Source organism: Archocentrus centrarchus, chromosome 9 (assembly GCF_007364275.1).
Source record: "Archocentrus centrarchus isolate MPI-CPG fArcCen1 chromosome 9, fArcCen1, whole genome shotgun sequence".
NCBI classification, from domain to species: Eukaryota; Metazoa; Chordata; class Actinopteri; order Cichliformes; family Cichlidae; genus Archocentrus; species Archocentrus centrarchus.
This window is the reverse complement of record NC_044354.1, coordinates 4,969,686-4,988,725: the sequence shown is the minus strand read 5'-3', so window position 1 is coordinate 4,988,725 and position 19,040 is coordinate 4,969,686. Positions and strand designations below refer to the sequence as shown.

At 39.7% G+C, this 19,040-nt stretch overlaps 1 protein-coding gene across 4 annotated transcripts in view; it reads left to right on the top strand.

Annotated features, from left to right (window-relative positions):
• LOC115785470 (transducin-like enhancer protein 4) overlaps nt 1-19,040 on the top strand; it is a 42,977-nt gene that overhangs the window by 1,209 nt on the left and 22,728 nt on the right. For 2 of the 4 annotated variants that reach the window (XM_030737128.1, XM_030737127.1), the window contains exons 3-6: nt 1,643-1,706; nt 1,842-1,886; nt 14,660-14,722; nt 18,680-18,754. In XM_030737128.1, coding sequence (XP_030592988.1) covers nt 1,643-1,706; nt 1,842-1,886; nt 14,660-14,722; nt 18,680-18,754 — 247 coding nt within the window. The remainder of the gene's footprint in view (nt 1-1,642; nt 1,707-1,841; nt 1,887-14,659; nt 14,723-18,679; nt 18,755-19,040) is intronic. The other 2 variants (XM_030737130.1, XM_030737129.1) reach the window with 1 other exon arrangement.

Sequence of the window (19,040 nt, the reverse complement as noted above, 5' to 3'; positions counted from 1 at the left end):
ACAGAAAAAAACAACAAAAAAAAACAAGATAAGGTTAAAAAAGGGTTGATTTCCATGATGCTGCCTTGTACTAGTCATGTATGAGTCATACAGTTATGACCAAATTATTTGGGAAACGCATGATGCAACAACATGAAATACGACATAGAAACTGTTTTTTCTTTAAATTTAAATTTTGATTAAGAAATACAGCATTCTGAGTTTGACATATTTATGTTGGGCTGTTATAAAGTTATTCTTTCCAATGCACCATAAAGCTACCACAGTGGCAGCCTACATTTGTCTCAGGTCCATCTATTACTAGTAACTAACCACAGGTAAACCCCATCGACCTTTGCATGCACGTCTCTCTCTGCAAGTGCAAGTGGTGTGAAATACTTTTTTACCTGACATGATGAAGTGTGAAATACATTGCTCAGGGCAGAACCATAGGCACAATACCAATGCATAATAATCACCCACTTCTGGCCACCTCATAATTATTACCCAATCACCTGGTGAGATGAACCAGTGGTCCAGTTTGCTGGCCAATCCTGAGGCTGAACAGGCTGAATGGTGCGCTGCATGCTTAATGCTACAGCCGCACAGATCAAACTCTTTCATTCCAGTGAAATCCAACAGGAGGGAGGTGCTGATCTGATTTAAAAAAAAAAAAAAAGCAATGGGTCAGATACATGCTGGGAATACATTGGAATAAGAATTACTGTGGTTCCAGATGTTTTATGTTTGTGTGTGTTTTTTTTTAAGGATGAATGTGACAGTGTTTGTTATTTAGAAGAAATGTAAACATGTTATGGACCTTACTTTGAGCTTAAAAACATGAATCTGCTTGCTGAGAATATTCTCCAGCCTCTGAGTACAAACAAAGAACATCATCATCGTCGTCATCAAACTTAAAGCGCTTATTTCCAGAAAAGTTGAGGCATGACAGATTCTAAGTCCAGTAATGCCCCAAATTTTCAGATGATTCTGGCATTTATATTCAGCAACATGTTGAAATGTCTTTTTTTTCACATCTTATATTGCAGTGTTTGACGTGTACATGAAAAAGTTCTAATCGTAAGACACGTCTGGCGACGTCCTCCTTGCACAAAATATGCACAAAAACTTTATGAGGAGCGATACACTGACAAACACAAAGGAGTTAAGCTTTTCTGTAAAATGGATCCTAATGTTGTGGTTGCTTTTTTTTGTTGATGTTGCAGTTTAGGCTTTTACTCGTACTGTAAGAATATATGATGAGGTTTGTGTGGTTGTCCATTGATCCATTAATTACTGCGCTGCACCTGCTGAGTAAGTGCCTGTGTCTGCAGGGGAAACTGCTTTAATCCAAACAAAGTTATTTTCTTTCTTTCTTTTTTTGTTGTGTTCATACTTAGAAATGCAAATTTAAAGTGACAGGATGTAGTGACTTGCAGACTCAGTATTCTGCAAGTGGCACCTTAAGTTTCAGTTCGTTAAAGTCATATTTCGTTCTGTCTGATCTCTTTTTATCTGCTCCCTGCAAAACGAGCCAGTCATAAGTCAGAAATGATCTTTGGTCTTTCGGTTTTGATCATTTGTTTGTGTGTGGCATGCATGTAGCTCGCTGCGTGTTTGATCGTGACACGTGCTAACAAAACATTTTCTTTCTGTCTCACAGTCTGAAATTGGAATGTGAGAAACTGGCCAGCGAGAAAACTGAGATGCAGAGGCACTATGTCATGGTGAGACTAGCTTGCTTCATGTGTAGCCATTAGTATTTTTTAGTGTGTGTGTGTGTGTCTGTGTATGTGTCTGTGTGCAAAAAAGAGGAACAGAGAAGATATGTTTGATCGACCTTGCTTTCATCTTTGTTTCAGTACTACGAAATGTCATACGGCCTGAACATTGAGATGCACAAGCAGGTAAGAGACGTTTTTACTCAAATGATGAAAAGACAAAACAGCTGACGTAAACCGCAGTGTAACGCGTGACAAAAGGAACGCAAATGGAAATATGATTTGATTTAAATTTGTAAGTGCTTTTTTGAATTCTAAAATATCACACTGGCCAAAGTTCAGCAAACTTGGAGGCACTTTAATTCATCCACACCATTGCTGCTGCAAGGTTATCATTACTGATGCAAAATTGCAGTCTTTTTATGACAGATTTTAAGGTGAGGATTGAAACACCTCAGGTTTCAAAGTGTCCCATCATGCTGATAGTATTCTGCAAGAAATTTTACCTCCTTATAACGAGGCCTTTACCTTTTTTTCTGTTCAACATTTTCTTTGACAGCGAAGTGACGTGCATTACCACAGTACAGAGCTGCGCAGCTGATTTCCCTAAATATGTCTCCTGCATTTTCTTAAAGTATATCTACAGCCATGAAAGATTTTTATCAGGTTACAAACTGCTCTGGAAAAGTAGCTGGAAAAGTTGCATTCTAGCTAAATTCCTCCATCAGAAAGTTATGTTATCAATATGTTGATGTTTTGATACAAAATGACTTGTTATTATTTCGCTTGTATATTTACTAAAGTAAAAATAGAATTCCCAACTTGAGAAATGAGTTACAGTTACAAGTTCATCATCCACACATGGATATTCTGGAAAACTAATTCAAAACAGTGGGAAATTTTACTTTAGCAGCTTTCTGTATTTTTTGCAAGAAATCTAAAAGTCGCTTTAAAACAATTGAAGCCCAGGATGAGGCTGGAGCATCGGCCAGTAATATTTAAGAATTTGATCCATTTGTCTTCTGTTCTATTTTCGAGCGGTCGGTTGCCTTGCGAGGCTGAACGGTCATTTCACATGCGAATAATAATTTCGTCAGTTTAATTGAACAAGAAAATGGGCTGAAAAATGACTCGAGCGAACGAGGATTTGGCCTTTAACGAGCCTTTACATTATTGCTGCCTTTTTTTAAACATGGAGGGTCATTAGCATAAATGTCTCTGTTAACCACACATCAGCTGCCAGGATAAATGAACCACAGCTAACCAGCTACACATTCATTTCCAGAGAAATGGTGTGTGTAGTGTGTGTGTGTGTGTGTGTGACAAAGAGAGGAAGTGATAAATGCTTGGCTTTTGTCTTGCTCTGTGTGTGTGTGTGTGTGTGTTTTCTGTATCTATACCGTGTGTTTACTTTGCTGTGTGTGTGTGTGTGTGTGTGTGTGTGTGCGTGTGCGCATGCATGCGTGTATGTTTAACAGCCTGTACATACTGCACATGTTTACTCTGTGTGTGTGTGTGTGTGTGTGTCTATGCGTGTGTGCGTGATTGTGTGCTTGTCTGCAGACACACTGTCGTTGTTTATTTAGTTTTGTGTGCACTATTTGTGTATTTGTTCACACTGTGCGTTTGCTCCTACAGCGTGTGTGTTTGTTTCTGTCGGTATATGTGTATTTCTGTGTGCGAATGTCGGACACACATGCAGCTTTTTACTGCCACACTAATCAGACTTGTCTGATAAAATATGGGATCCCTGCTATAAATTCCAGCTGGCTGCCACTGTTGTGTGTGTGTGTGTTGTGTTTATATGGGCAAGACAGGCCAAATAAAAAGCGGTTAAATGTGGCCTGTAGCTCCACGTAGTGCCCAGTGATTTCTCTCAGAAGAGTGAATCCCTCATTTCTGCCAGCAGTGTGGTGTGTGTGTGTGTGTGTGTGTGTGTGTCTGTGTGTGTGTGTGTGTGTGTGAGAGTTTTTGGAAGCAAATGATTTTGACTCTTAGGCCAACATGCCCAGGAATAAATGTGTGTTTTCTATCCATGGCATTCAATATGATGATACAAACTACGCGGCTTGTTGAGTGGATGCTGAGATTGAAGGGGGGGGGGGGGGGGGGGGCGCTGCTGGTGGTGATGCTGTGGGCGGGGGTGGGGGGGCATTAAGGCCTCCACCACCAAGCGAGTCGCTAATTTTGCTTGTTTAGCATTTTCTGAGGGTAATAGGCCCATTGATTTTTGGCTCTACTCTGTGTTTTATTTACACAGAAGGGCCCCGGTGCCCAGGGAGTGAAATGTACCAATGCTCGTTAAAGAGAAATTGACTCGTGGATGGAGCAGAGGACAGGCTGTGAGGTGGTGTGGGGGTGGTGGGGTGGGGATAAGGAGGGAGGAGGGTATGAGGGATGTAGAGCATGGGACTGAGCTGACTGAGACGACAGCTAATCAATTGCAAATTAGCAAAGCTGAAAGAGAAATAAAGAAAGTGAAGGATGTGAAGAAAATGGGTAGGAGAAGGAATGAGAAAGTGGTAAAAGAAGGAAGTAATAAGACATTTTGATACTGAAGACTGGCAGCAATTTCAGTGAGGTCTGACAGCTTATTTTACTGGAGCAGACAGGGAGCCATTTGTTTCGATTCGAGGATTTCGGTCACATAGTGTTCCAGTGGTACTTTGGATTTGGGCTTTTACAGTTGTGTTGAGAAAAACATTAAATTAGTAATATAAAAATACAGTATGCTTTATTTTAAGTACCACAGGAGCTGGACCAGATGCAAAGTTAGGTTTCAACCAGAAAAGCCGGCAGACCCGGTGCAGAGGGGTTAACAGAGCACGCTCCACCCAAAATACTTCAAAATGCCAAAGTCACAACAGCTGCGTGTCATAGCACTAGCTTCTGCAGGTGTGAGGAGAGAGGGTGAATGATTTTAGCCTATCATACTTAGGCATAATATTTGCCTCCTTCTTTTTTAACTTTTATTTTACCTCTTTAGTCTTTGGATATGCTGTCACATACTATTCAGGACATTCTTCAAAACAGTCGTGCAGTTTTTCGGCAGAGACGTGCATTGCTGTGAGTTTGTGTGTATCCTGATTTCATGCAGTTCTGACTTGAAAGCAATATGCAAATGTTAATTGGTCAGCCCAGTAAGCAAAGCAAACACGATGAGGGTGCTCATTCAAACGTGAAGCTGAGACATTCATATGCTCCCAGTTACAGGGAGGAGTGCGTGAAAGGGGCTTCGATTCCAGACTCAAAGAAGGAATGAAAACTTTACATTAAGTGCTGCTTTCCTTTGAACTGTTTGTAACCTGTCTGTATAGAAGCGCCCTTTGTTTTTTCCTCTCTGTTTCTCTCTACTGATCTGGTTGTGTCTTACACACACTCACACACAGAGAGTCACAAGGGAGTGTATCCTTTATATGGTGGGGTCCATTAGGTGTATTAGCTGGTGGTGAAAAGTGGTGCTGATGTGGTGCTTACAAAGCTCCACAGGGGAGATGGACATTTGATCTTCTTTTTGACCCAATCTGACTCCAGGGCTCTTGCCTGATCTAATTTCTTTGTTGTTAGGAGTCAAAGCAGGAGTATTTGAGCTGTTTTTCTCTCATATTATTATTATTGTTATTGTTATTTGAAATAACATTTTACACTGGTTGTTTTGTGTGAGCTTAGTTGCCACTCTGTTAGCAAAGGGACTTTTTAAAAAAAGAAAACAGATAACAAGTTGGTTATTTCAGGCGAATAATGAAATCATAATATGTAGGAATATCTACAGAAGCCAGTTTTTGTGCTCATAAAATTAAATAGCTTGGGTATGTCGCACCATTAGTTTCATTTTCTTGGTATTGTTGAAGTTTGATGTTGCACAGCTACTGATGAAAGATATTTTTTCTTTTCAACTGCAAGAACATTTCTACAGAGACTCGCATACAGATTCAAAGAAAAATCCAGAGCCCACAATCTCAGAGGTTGCTGCTGCTTTATGTGACCACAGACTCTTAACTAGCAGAAGGCTCCATAGATTGGCCTAGTTTGAGTCCCAACCTTAGAGCAATCTCTGGCCAGTTGTTTCTTATTTTTGTCAACAAGGTGACCGGTGTGTGTCAGAGCTGAGACCTGATCATCGCACAAACAAATTCTCCAGGTTTGCACAAACTCCTGGACATTTTTTGGGAAAAAAGGGAGCCTTGCTTTTTTTATTTTTATTTTTTGCTTTGGTCTCTCCGGTGTGAACAGACGTGTTGGCCAAACTGGCTGACATCCCTGCACTCTGGCCGACAGACACGATATTTTGCCATTGATGTAAAATGTCACCTGAAATTGGTTGCGTTGCCTCGCGGAAAAACACCTCCGTTTCTTTTTTCCGCTCCAGTGCTTTTGTTTGTGCCAACATCTGTGGTTCAGCTCTTCAGAATAAGTTGCTTGAACACTGGAGTAGTTAGAGAAGATCTCCATCTTTACAAGTGATAATTGTAACTGTGGGATCTTTCAAAATAAATGCATATAAACAGAAAGTTTTTAACAGTGACAAAATTTTGTCATTTTTGCCTCTGGGCATCACCACAGTGGATTTTGAATCAAACAGTCAATACATTGATTTATACATTGGTCCCCATTTTCAGAGGCTTGAACGTAATTGGATATAATTTGGCTGTTCCCTTGTTATTCCATGACATATTAAGCAAGTAAAAGATCTAGAATTAATTCCAAGTGCTGAACTTGGATTTTTATAGCAGTTCACTTGAATTCTCAATAATAAGGTTCAAACAGATATTGATACAAGTAAAGGAGGCCATCATTAGGCTGAAAAAAATAATAAACCAATCAGAGAGATAGTAGTAATATTACGTGTGTCCAAAACAACAATCTGGTTCTTTCTTAAAAAGAAGAAATCCACTGGCCAGCTTGGCAACACCGAAAGGCCCCCAAAACCATGGAAAATAATTAAAATGGATGCTCAGATTATTTCCTTGTTTAAGAAAAAGCTCTTCACAACATCTATCAAGTCAAAAACACTTTTTAGGAGGTAGGTGTATTGAGCAAGGAATGCCTTAATGAGTATAATTGTTTACAACAAAGGTGCTTACACTCAAGAAGAAGAAGGCCAGATTAGATTTTGCCAGAAAATATCTGCCCAGTTCTGGAAAAATCATCTTTGGACAGATAAAACTGAGATGAACTTGTACCAGAATGATGGAGAAAAGCTTGGAGAAGGAAAGAAATGCCTCATGCCATGCATGCCCATGCCAAAACATTGGCATGGGCATGCATGGCCTGTCAGTGGATCCAGGCTGCTAGTGTTTATTGATGATGAGACTGCTGTTAGAAGAAGCAGGATGAATTTGGAAGTGTGCTCAGATTCAGCCAAATGCTGCAAGAGTGAATGGACAGTGCTTCACAGTGTAAAAATGGATAATGACCTAAAGCATATTGAAAAAGCGGCACAAGAATTTCTCAAGGCATAGAAATTGGATATTCTTCAACAGCCGAGTACTCACCTGATCTCAACCCAACAGAGCAGCTTTTCAGTTACTGAAGACAAACATAAAGACCCACAAACTGCAGCTGAAGGCAAGTGAAGGCCTGGCATAGCACCTCAAGGCAGGAAATGACAACAGTTGGCGAGCACAAAGGATTTTGATCCATGTGTTTAAAAGCAATCTAGAAATTTAAAATTATGTAAGTTTGTCCAATTTCTTTTGAGCCTCTCAAGATGGGGGATTATAGTAAAAAAAAAAGTGGCTGTAATTCTTAAAACACTTAATGAAATACTTTTGTTAAACCCTTTGGATCAAAGCCGAATGTCTTCACATCTCGATTGTTTGATTTGAAATCCTCTGTGTTGATGTGCAGAGAAAAGAATGGAAAAAAAATGAGAGGAAAAACATTTTGCTTCCATAACTACAGCAATTCCTCTTTGCAACACTGTACGTTTTACACTGCTGTAAAAAAGAAGAGGTGATGAAACACAGTGGTAAACATGCCCCTGTGCCAAATTTAATGAAATGTGTTTGAGGTATCAAATTCATCATAAGTATATATTTAAACCAATCGTAATTTTACATCGGATATGTTGTCTTTGTTCTTCAACAAACAAAAAAAAAAGAAAAAGATTTGATTCACATTCAAAACATATTTGGGTTTATTGGTTTATTTGTGGTTCGACATGTTTCAGCCTTCGGTTTTTCCTGCTAAAATGCTCCACAGTTTCAATAATCAAATTCAGTTGCAGCTTCATATCCTGACAGCTGATAAAAAGAACATGATAAAGATTAGAATATCCTCCTTTCCTCCTTTTTAGCACTAAAAATTAAGGTGTCTTTTAGCAAGGCACTTTAACAGCAACTATCTGCTTTGCTGGAAGATCTCAGAGTCTAATATGTGCCGGGCAGCTCCCCAGTGTGTGTGAATGTGAAGAAGAACCAAGCTAAGAAAGGGCATGTGTGCTCAGCAAGTCTTTCCTGGATAAACGTTAAATATAAAATGAAAATGTCAGTGTTTTGGGTTGCCTGTGTCACCTACTTATGCGTTAGAAGGTAATTTTAGGTATATGTGACTTTAAATGGCTTTCTAACTTTACTGAGCTGCTGCTCAGACATCTTATGTCTTACAGAATACTGCACGCTCTACATTCATATCCTCTAAAGTGTTAAAAGTCTAGGAATGTTGAAGAAAAAAGCATAAAAATGAGAGGCCTTGAATGTCAAATATGTATGTTAAATGTATTTTCTAACACAGTGCCATAATTTGTGGGATATTTGTAAGTGAATAATCAAGAGCAAACACTGACAAAAGCATTATGAATCACCTTTCTTGCATCTACTCTAAACTGGTAAAATCTTCACTTGAGGTAGTGTTGTTTCTTTGCCATTGTATTTCTTCATCTTCAGCCTTTATGTAAAGGGCAAGTCCACCTCCTTCAGACCTTGCACTTGTAATTTTGAGGTTTAACTGAGTCCTAGCTTATTTCACGAGCTGGCATGTAGGGCTTTTATGGATATTTGTTTGACTAGAAGATTGAGACAAGACACAGCTGCTGCTTGCTAAGCAGCATCTTTGAAAGAAATGGGGGAGACTATTTCAAGCTCCTGCATTAAGTATTCTTTGACAAATCCAAATGGGATACCCTCTGTACACGGCAAAGTTAAACGGCTTTTGGTCTGCTTAATTACTGCTTACCATTTATTCACCTTGATCCACGGGTCTTGTGCCACTTTAGCCTTTGCTTATCTTTCTGCACTATAGATTTTGCTAAAGCTTGTTGTATTAATTTGTTCAGATTGCAGAATTGCTTATATAATAGGCCAAAATGCCCTGTCGTCTATTTCATGGCCAATTTCCTCACAGTCCATCCTATTTGCTGGAGTACAAACTTTCTGAATAATAAACTGCTGCCTTTTGCAACAGTTTTCTGCACTTCTGTCTGACAGACTGAGATTCCCTGCAACCCTCAAAACATCTCTACGGTCTGCTCAGATAAGGACATAGAGGGACAGACCTATGGGTAGTCAGTCAAGCAAATCATTGGATTACAGTGTCATACCTCACTAATTTATGTGTCTTTGACGCCCATCATCTATGCATGCATGCATGCATTTCCACATGTGCACATACGATATGAGCTAGGGTTGTTCGCTCTATCTCTGTTGGGGTCAGATGGCACAGAGGTCCTTTTCTGCTCTTGATTTTTTTGCTGCAAATTCAACTACAACTGTTTGTTTTTTAAAAATAAATAATACACACTATATTGCCAAAATTATTCACTCCTCTGTCTTCACACACATATGAACTTGAGTCACACCCCATAGTGTTTAATATGATGATGTTGGATTAGAAGGCCTGGCTCACAGTCTCTGCTCTAATTCCTCCCAGAGGTGTTCTGTGGAGCTGAGGTCAGGACTCTGTGCAGGCCAGTCAAGTTCTTCCACACCAAACTTGCTCATCCATGTCTTTATGGACCTGCTTTGTACACTACCACTTCATTGCTGAGTTGCTGTTTTTCTCAATTGCTTCCACTTTGTTATAATCCCAATAACAGCTGACTGGAATATTTAGTAGTGAGAACATTTCTTGACTGGACTTGTTGCACAGGTATCATCCTGTCATGGTACGATGCTGGAATTCGCTGAGCTCCTGAGAGCGACCCATTCTTTCACAAATGTTTGTAGAAGCAGTCTGCATGTATAGGTGCTTGGTTTATACACCTGTGGCCATGGAAGTGATTGGAACACCTGAATTCAATGATTTGGAAGAGTGAGTAAATACTTTTGGAAATATAGTCTATGTTATGCAGTAATTTTAAACCAATAATTACAATTCTTAATACTTAATTAGTCAATTTGAATTTTAAATAGACTAGTCAGTCAGTTCTGAGAATCGGCTTCAGTATCTTTGAATTTATGTTGCTGGTTACAAAAATAGGGCACAATTTGAGAAATTGTAATTTTGAGAAATTTTTTTGTTGTGTTATGAATTCTAGACTAAAGAAAAATTGATTAATAAAGAAAAAGAAACATTATCATTCCATTGCTCCTTTATTGTAAACTTTACAATTACTTGAACGTCAGGATCAGTTGACTGTAAATAATCAGGAGTCATTAATGTTGTGTTACTTTTTTGTGAGTTTATGTAAAATAAAGTAACTGTAATTTTATTATATATTTCATAAAGCATTGTAGCTTGCTGTAGCTGATAAGAGATCATATAGTAAAACATTTCATTCAGAGTGCTTTGTATTTGCTAATGATCACCAAAGGTTATGGTTATATTTTTGGACAAAGTCTTCATTACTCATCAGTGAGCCATGAGACGGGTTTTACGCTCAACTTCTCACATCTGGATACTTGGACAGGCCCCCTCCTTGGCTTCATATTTGAACACACTGGGTTCTTTAAGTGTAATTTTTTAATGGGTTAATGTTGTGAAGGGAGCATTTTAACCTCAACCACAATCCTTTCCTTTGCCTAACCGTGTAGTTTTGGTCCCTGAATGTAACCAAACAGCCAGTGAAAGTGAATAGTGATGGTGAACCGCCTACAGTACTTATACATACTTTAAAACCTGTTTTATCAAAATGTTCAAAGATGGTTTACAAAACAGTTTTTAAATTTACTTTCTAATATTATGAATTTACATTTACTTGTTTATTGCTAGATAAAATTTTTAATAACTAAAGTTTAATCAAATTAAATTTACAAAGTCTTACCCAGGATATTATTCTGACCTGAACGGCTCACCATTACCTTTGAGTGGATTTTGTACTCTCAGGTTTTCTAAATAGAAACAGACGTATTGTTTGGGACTCTAATAAACTGCAGTCACAGGAATCTTAGATTACCGCCAGCAGTTCACACATGAATTTAGCTTTAATGGGTATTGACTCTATAATGTTCATGTCATCAAGGAAATATTGTCTGTTATGTAGTTTTATGCACTTAGTGTTGTAAACAAAGGAGGTGATGTTCATCTTTGTGTGCCCATTAGTATGCGGTTCCGTGTGAGTCTGTCTTTTGTCTGTGTTGGTGTTTGTATTTGAGTTGCACTACTAGCACTCCCTTTGGGACAGTGGATCAGGCAATTTCCTGTTAAAAAATTCTACCTGATCTAGAAAGAGAGAGTGCTGTGTAATCTTTAAAAGCTAACCCTTGGGCTCAGTAAAAACATCTGATGAATACAGAGAAGCTGGAGTGTGGAGGTGTGTGTGTGCATGTGCATGTACTTGTGCTTGTGCACACTGTTGTGTTTATGTGCACCATCCTGCCGCAGTGTTGCTTGTGCTGCTGTCTGAAGGGTTTATTTGCCTCTGGGGGCTTCTGTTACCTCTGATGCCAGAGCAAAGTTCACCTCTGCCAAGGTTAGGTACATAAAACAAGTGCTGGGCAAGGTTACAGATGTAACTTATACATTTGTGTTAGACTTGCAGAAATGATCTCAACCTGTGATTGCTTTTTTTTTTTTCCATAGCTCGCTCTTAATTTATTAAATCAACAAAAATGTTACATTCTCCTTCATCTGTCTGCGAAGGACCGCACTTTCTATACTCCACTTTCTCGGCAGAGCTTTGTGGGTTCATATTTACAAATTGTGCAGCAGAGAATAACCTTTCAGAGATATTAAAGGATAAGTAGTAAATCTGATAATGTAAAGCAAGACTTTTGAGGCCAATAATGAGACATTCAGCTTTGCTGTGATCATTCCTCTGGTACTCAAAGGATTACTCCAGTTATTTACACATCAGAGTCTCTTTAAAGGTCTAGGTGAGTACTATGGAATATATGAGCAACACAGCATTAATCTTTTTGTGTCTCACATTGTGTGATGTTTCAGGCTGTTTTGCAGTGATGTTGGATGTGCTTTTTTTCCATTTGGCCACTTGGCCAGTGTTGCTGCATGGGTACTTTAAAGTCCAGCTAAGCTCCTGTGTCCACCTCTAAAGCAGCATCCACACCGGAAGCAACATGACATCCAGAAACCACAGAAAGTGACTGATATTTGGGGACTTCAAGCGACTACAGGTGAAATCAGTGCTGGCAACATGAAGTGGAGGGACCCAAAATAAGATTTGTCAACTTCCAGGCAAACAATAGAAGTGACTACCAATAAGAGCGCAGACTGACAGATGACTTAGTAGTAAATACGTTAGAGCGTGACCTAGGCGACCGAATGGAATGGCCATGAGTGACTATCCGTCAGCTTTAAAGAACTTCATGAGAGTGCACCCACATATGTGTGGATCTGTTTCCATTGTTCTGGTCCTGTAAATTGGTTACATCAAATTGGGGATTTAAACCCAGACTGCTCTAAAGAGAAATGACCTGATTTGATTTAAGCCAGTGGCAGGAGACTGCTGTTGGTGCTACTAGCACAATGCCACCAAATCGTGTAGAGAAAGGGTGAAAATATAAGGAGTGATAGACCTTAAAGAGTACATAAAAGACTTATTCTTCAGTATATACAGTGTGGCTGTTTAATTTCTGTGTGCAGTGCGTGCAGATTCCTTTTCTGAACCCTTTAAATGGTGTAACAACAGCAAATGTGTGGAGTGCATTACTATGCATGTATAAATGTGTTAGTAATTAGAAAATGCTTCTGTAGTTTAGTCAGGCGAATGCTTGTGTGATAATGAGTTTTTGTCTGTGTTGATGCAGCTCCTAAAAATACACTGACTGACCACTTTCTAAGGTACACTTTGTTAGTACTGGTTTGAACCCCTTTTGCACTCAGAACTGCTTTAATTTTTCATGCCATCGACTCAAAAGTGCTGGAAACATTTCTCAGAGATTTTGGTCCATATTGATACGGGAGCGTCACACAGTTGCTGTAGATTTGTTTGCTGCACATCCACAATGCAAATCTCATATTTCACCACATCTCAAAGGTGCACTGATGGATTGAGAGCTGGTGAATGTGGAGGCCATTTGAGTACAGTGAATTCATTGTCTTGTTAAATAAAGCAGTTTGAGATGATTAGAGCTTCGTGACATGCTATCCTACTGGAAGCAGCCATCAGAAGATGGTACACCGTGGTCATAAAGGGAAGGACATGGTCAGCAGCAATACTTGGGAAGGCTGTGGAGTTTAAATGAAGTTCAGTCAGTTCTAAGGGGCCCATAAAATACCCAACACCATTACACCACCAGCCTGAACCACTGATACAAGGCAGGATGGATCCATGCTTTCATGTCATTTACATCATAAGCTGACCCTATGATCTGAATGTTGCAGCAGAAATTGAGGCTCATCAGACTAGACAATATTTTTTCCACCCTTCTGTTGGTGGACTTCAGGTGTGGCACTCAGTGTGGTATTCTGCTTGCAGCCCATCTGCTTCAAGGTTTGATATGTTGAGCGTTCAGAGATCCTCTCCTCATAGTTGTAACGAGTGGTTATTGAGTTATTGTTGTCGATCTCCTCTGACCTTTGACATCATGACATCAACGAGGCATTTTCACCCAGAGAACTTCCTCTTACTGGATATTTTATATTTCTGTAAACCCTAGAGATTGTTGTTTTGGGAAAATCTCAGTAGCTCAGCAGTTTCTGAAATACTCAGTCCAGCCTATCTGACACCAACAACCACGCCACGTTCAGTCACTTAAATCACGTTTCTTCAACATTCAGATGCTCAGTTTGAGCTTCAGCAGATCATCTTGACCATGTCTGCATGTCTAAATGCATTGAGCTGCTGACATGTGATTGGCTGACTATTTACTGTTAACGAGTAGTTAAACAGGTATACCTAATAAAGTGCCTCCTGATAGTTAAGCTTAGCAAAGAAGTTTAAAATGTCTGTTTGGCATAAGTTGGCATCCAAATTGAGTGGTTATGGATTAAATGCTCGATGAATTAAATGTGTGCTAATAACTAATGATGTGCCATGTTCTTGCATTTAAATGTATACCTGTAGTTTATTGTGGTAAGGGACTAATGTTGTAGCTATGTAATAGAAATGAAATGAACAAGTTCTTAAAGCTAAGAGCTAAAAGCAGTGAGTATGTACACATTGTATGATTCTTTGGGTTGTTATTGATTTTTTTTTTTTCCTGCTTTGGAAAAGGCTTACAGTGCTTTCCTAACACACACAATGCATCAGGGGCAATGTTTGGTCTCTCCAATATCTTGTCCATGGAGACCTTAGTGTTGGTCAATCTGCTCTATCTCCTGAGCCACAGTTACCTAAATTTCTTGACATTTAAAATGCACATGTTCCACTGCACCAAAAGATTTGTTTTGGTGGAACCCATTAGATATTATGTTTATGAGAGAGTGTTCAAATTATTAGCTTTATCTAAGGAATTATACAGATCTTGAAATGAAAGTTAAGCAAACTATTACTTTAATATAAACTGAGTTAATGTCAGGAGTTGAAGGCTGCGTGAACGGGATGACGCCTTCTTGTCTGCTGGTGAATTAAAAAAAAAAAAAATGATTGTGTTGTCTGCACCCACTTCTCTGTCTTGCAGGCGGAGATCGTTAAACGGCTGAATGCAATCTGCGCCCAAGTCATCCCCTTCCTCTCTCAAGAGGTAAGACTCAAAAATGCCTGTCACTGTGAGTTAAGAAGGAGGTGGGTGAGAGAGAGTCAGAGAGAGGGAGGAAGGAAGACAGAAAAGAGGAGAAGTGTGTGGTGGATTTTGAAGCAAGAGAAAGAAAAATATGGAGACACACACACACACGCAGACACACACACACACACACACACACACACACACACACACATACAGATTATCCTGGGCTAATCCTCCCTGCTCAGGATAGGCAGATATGCTCTGAACTTATCAAATGTCTCCCACTAACATATGCAGGAGCCAGCGGCTGAGTGTGTGTGTGAGAAAATACTTTTTGTGTTAAAATACATTATAATTGTGTGCACACACAGTAGTGGGTGTGAGAAGTGTTTTTATGCAGTGTTTATTGTGAAATTTTTAGGTGTGTGTGTGTTGAGCTGATAAATCCTTCCTTTGAGGAGCTGATAGTGTGTGTGTGTGTGTGTGTGTGTGTGTGTGTGTGTGTGTGTGTGTGTGTGTGTGTGTGTGTGTGTGTGTGTGCGTGTGTTGAGGGGTGGGAACAGCAGGAAGGAGTGAGTGAGGACTCCAAAAGCTCTCCTCCAGATTAGCCATGGATTAGGAGGGTTTAGGGTGGATTAGGAATAATGGCATTAGACTGTGGTGCTGCTACACAGCCCTGAGGCCTGCAGAGAGGGGAGACAGGGAGAGGAAGCCGCTTTGTTTTGGTGCACAGCCTTGTTTACTGCATGTGCAAATAAAATGTAACACATTCATATCATTGTTGTGCAGCAAATCACATCGAGTGTGTCCGTGTATTTTTGTGAAAGCGCTTTGTTTGTATTTTTATTTTTGTCATTTTCTGATAATGTTTCATTGGCCTTTTTGTGTGTGTGTGTGTGTGGGGGGGGGGGGGGGGGGGGGGGGGGTAAGTATGATTGGTCCATTTACAGTAAAGGCAGTAAAGTCTGTGTTTACTTACTTGACAAAAATCAAAGCTTTTTCCTCTTATTTCTGACAAATTGATTTTTGAGGCATTGATCTCAGATCCCATTTTGCAGGCAAATTTTTTTTTTTGTAACTTTATTTTTAATGGTGCAGGCAAATTTTTTATTGACATTTCCATTTGCAAGTCAGTGCTAAAATTCAGTAACAACATTGGTGTCGCTTTTTGAATGTTTTTGGAACAACCACGTCTTTAAAGTGGACCAATGATCCATCCATCCATCCATTTTAGTCTGCTTATCTGGGGCCGGGTCGGGGGGCAGCACCCTAAGCAGAGAAGCGCAGACCTCCCTCTCCCCTGGGTCCGCCCTGGGGCCTCCTCCCAGTAGGACATGCCTGAACACCTCACCCAAGAGGTGCCCAGAAGGCATTCTAGTCAGATACCCGAACCACCTCATCTGGCTCCTTTCGATGTGGAGGAGCAGCGGCTCTACTTTGAGCCCCTCCTGAATGGCTGCACTCCTCACCCTGTCTCTAAGGGAGAGGCCAGCCACCGTTCAGAGGAAGCTAATTTCTGCTGCAATGATGCTTTTTCTTGTTTTAGGTCATATATATGCTATTACGGGCAGGGTGGATGGATGGATGGACATCTTTGGCACACAGCCCTGACTGTGTGCACAGTGACCCCATCCTCCTGTTTCTCCAGCCATCGGGTTTCAAGGTGCAGCAAATCAGAAGAAAGTTGTGCCTAAAGAGGAATTATGCAAAGCTACTCTAGTAGTTTCCAAAAATAAACATCTGGAACTGGAAGAGAGCATAGTTGGTTAACTCTGGCATATTTAGTTATTGTTTATGCATGTGTTCCTTGGTTGGTGCCATATTCCCAGTGAGGGGTCGTTATGTATTCAGTCGCTCAGTTTTATCAAAAAGAAATGTTGGCTGTTTCCTGTGTATAACTGCTTTGCCTGATTTCTTATTCAGTTTACTTCAAACAAATACCTTCAGACTAATTTAGGTCACTCCTTGTGGTTGGCAGTGAAGTTATTACCAAATGTAACAATTACCAGCAACCAGGTATTCACCCTATTTTTATGTATGACATCAACAACTCAACAAGACATTTTCTGAGCTGATTTTCAAACTTGAGGTGAGATTCATGTAAACTTTCTCAGTCAGAAATTCCATTTTTCTATAATTCAGCTACCAAATGAAAGCACAATCATTCGATGTAATAATTTTAGTAATTTTGTGTGTGCTGATTATTAACCTATCACTGAGCAGGTAAAGTCTTGAAGCGTGTGTGTCTGTAATGATTGCATGTGCTTTGGTTGCTCCTTTATTTCTCAAGGGGGTCACCACAGCGGATGGATTTGTATATTTTGATTTTTGGCACAGATTTGATGCCAGATGCCCTTCCTGACACAGCCATCCCATTTATCCAGTTTTAGGAATGGCACTGGGAATACACAAGCTTGTGGAGCTCGTTAATACCATGCGTCATGACGTCTTTTGCAACTTTTTTTCAGCATTCTCACCTTTTCATGTTTATTCTTGAAATGCATCATAGTGGACACCCTGCTGCAGGATGTCAGAAGCAGAAGTGACAGCGATGGATCACAACATTATCTGGATTTATTTCTATTACTGTTGTACTAAATTAAATTACAAAAAAAAAAAAAAGCCCACATCTGATCAATAGTTCTTTAAAAATGTTTTACCTCACCGAGACTTTTGCTTTTTGCTGCGCCTGCTAACAAAATCTGCACACCCAGAACTGCCTCCCCAAGCATGACGTCCCAGTGGTGCCTATTGTGTAACGATACACAAAGAAATGAAAAACATCTGCGTAGATTGAACTATATTGTTGATTATATGAGTGATTTTGTATTGTTCTATTGTTTTTCAGAATGGTCGAATTATAACGGCATAAAAAGTATTTGCCAATATTTGTGATTGTGATGAATCTTTCTGTGTGCATGCGTGTGTGTGTGTGCATGTGTGCGCGCGTGCGTGCGTGTGTGTGTGTCACATTTAGGCAGGTTAGTCTGAGCCTGCAGAGGTGTAGCTGAACTCGATGGTCAGGTTCATTTCCACACCTGATAAGCTCTTTCATCTCTAGCGTACTTTGATGTTTTGCGCTCCTGGATGAATCTTGCTGCTCTCTCACTGTCTGGATCGGTCTCCCTCTCTCTGTACCCTTTGTATGACTTTGCCCTGTTAGCTGTCTGCCTCTCTGGGTACCCCATCTCCTTTTCTCTGTGTTGAAGTTTTGAAACATGTGAGCAGACTGAGAAAAAAATCAGGAAACCGGATTGTGTAAAATGTTCATAAAAATCTCAACATGGAAATATTAGAGCTAGTACAAAATCCACAAAACATTGTAGTAGCACCTGAATACCTGTACCTGAATGTTTGGACACTTGTAACACACTATGTCACAGACCTAGTACCAAACATGTATCTCATGCTTTTTCTGTCTGGTGACTTTTAATGAATGCACTGATAGGTTTGAGATTATGAAGAGGAGCACTAGTTTGCCACATGAAGTGCAGCCATGACTCAAAGGTCTCAGGGGTTCTCGTCTTTCTGCTGTTTGACTTGAATCTGGTTGGAAGCCTTGAGTTTTAATAAAAATAAAAAAATAATCAAGTTTAAGGTGGAGTATGATTTTTATAGCACACTCCGTTATATCTAGTTTAATGAGACTGTCCTATTTGACAGTCAGTGCATTGTTAATTGTTAAGAAATTACAGGCTGTGTGAAGTTACAGTGTGCGACTAACTGACAGGTTTGATAGACAAAGCAGAATGATGACTTTGGACTGAAAACCCATTAAAAAAAATCACAGACTGCTTTGGGAAAATAGCTGTATCCAATATATAACTTAGATGTGATGTTCATATGGAACCAGAGAGGTTCATGCTCATGTAATGTGTCCATTCCAGTTCAGTTTTAATATTTTTTTTTTTGAATGAATGTTTAAAATAGAATTATTTTCAAATCGTTCTTTTCTCTTTTCTTTGTGTGTCTCAGCATCAGCAGCAGGTGGTACAGGCAGTAGAGAGGGCCAAGCAGGTCACCATGGCTGAACTCAACGCCATCATAGGAGTGGGTGTATTGCACACACTAACAGGCACACACACACACACACACACACACACTGAAATACAAAATGCATAGACTGTTTTCTTAGAGCAGAGATAAATGTTGAAAATGTTCTCTGGAGATTAATAGAAACAGAATAATATGAAGAGAAATGCCAACGCTGAAGGACGTGCAGACGGAGTGAGTGAATCAAATGTATTTACAGTGAGAAAGTTTAGTGAGGCTCTTTGGCCCATTTCTATCTATTCACCAAAATTCAATACTCCAACATTTTCAACTGAACTGTCAG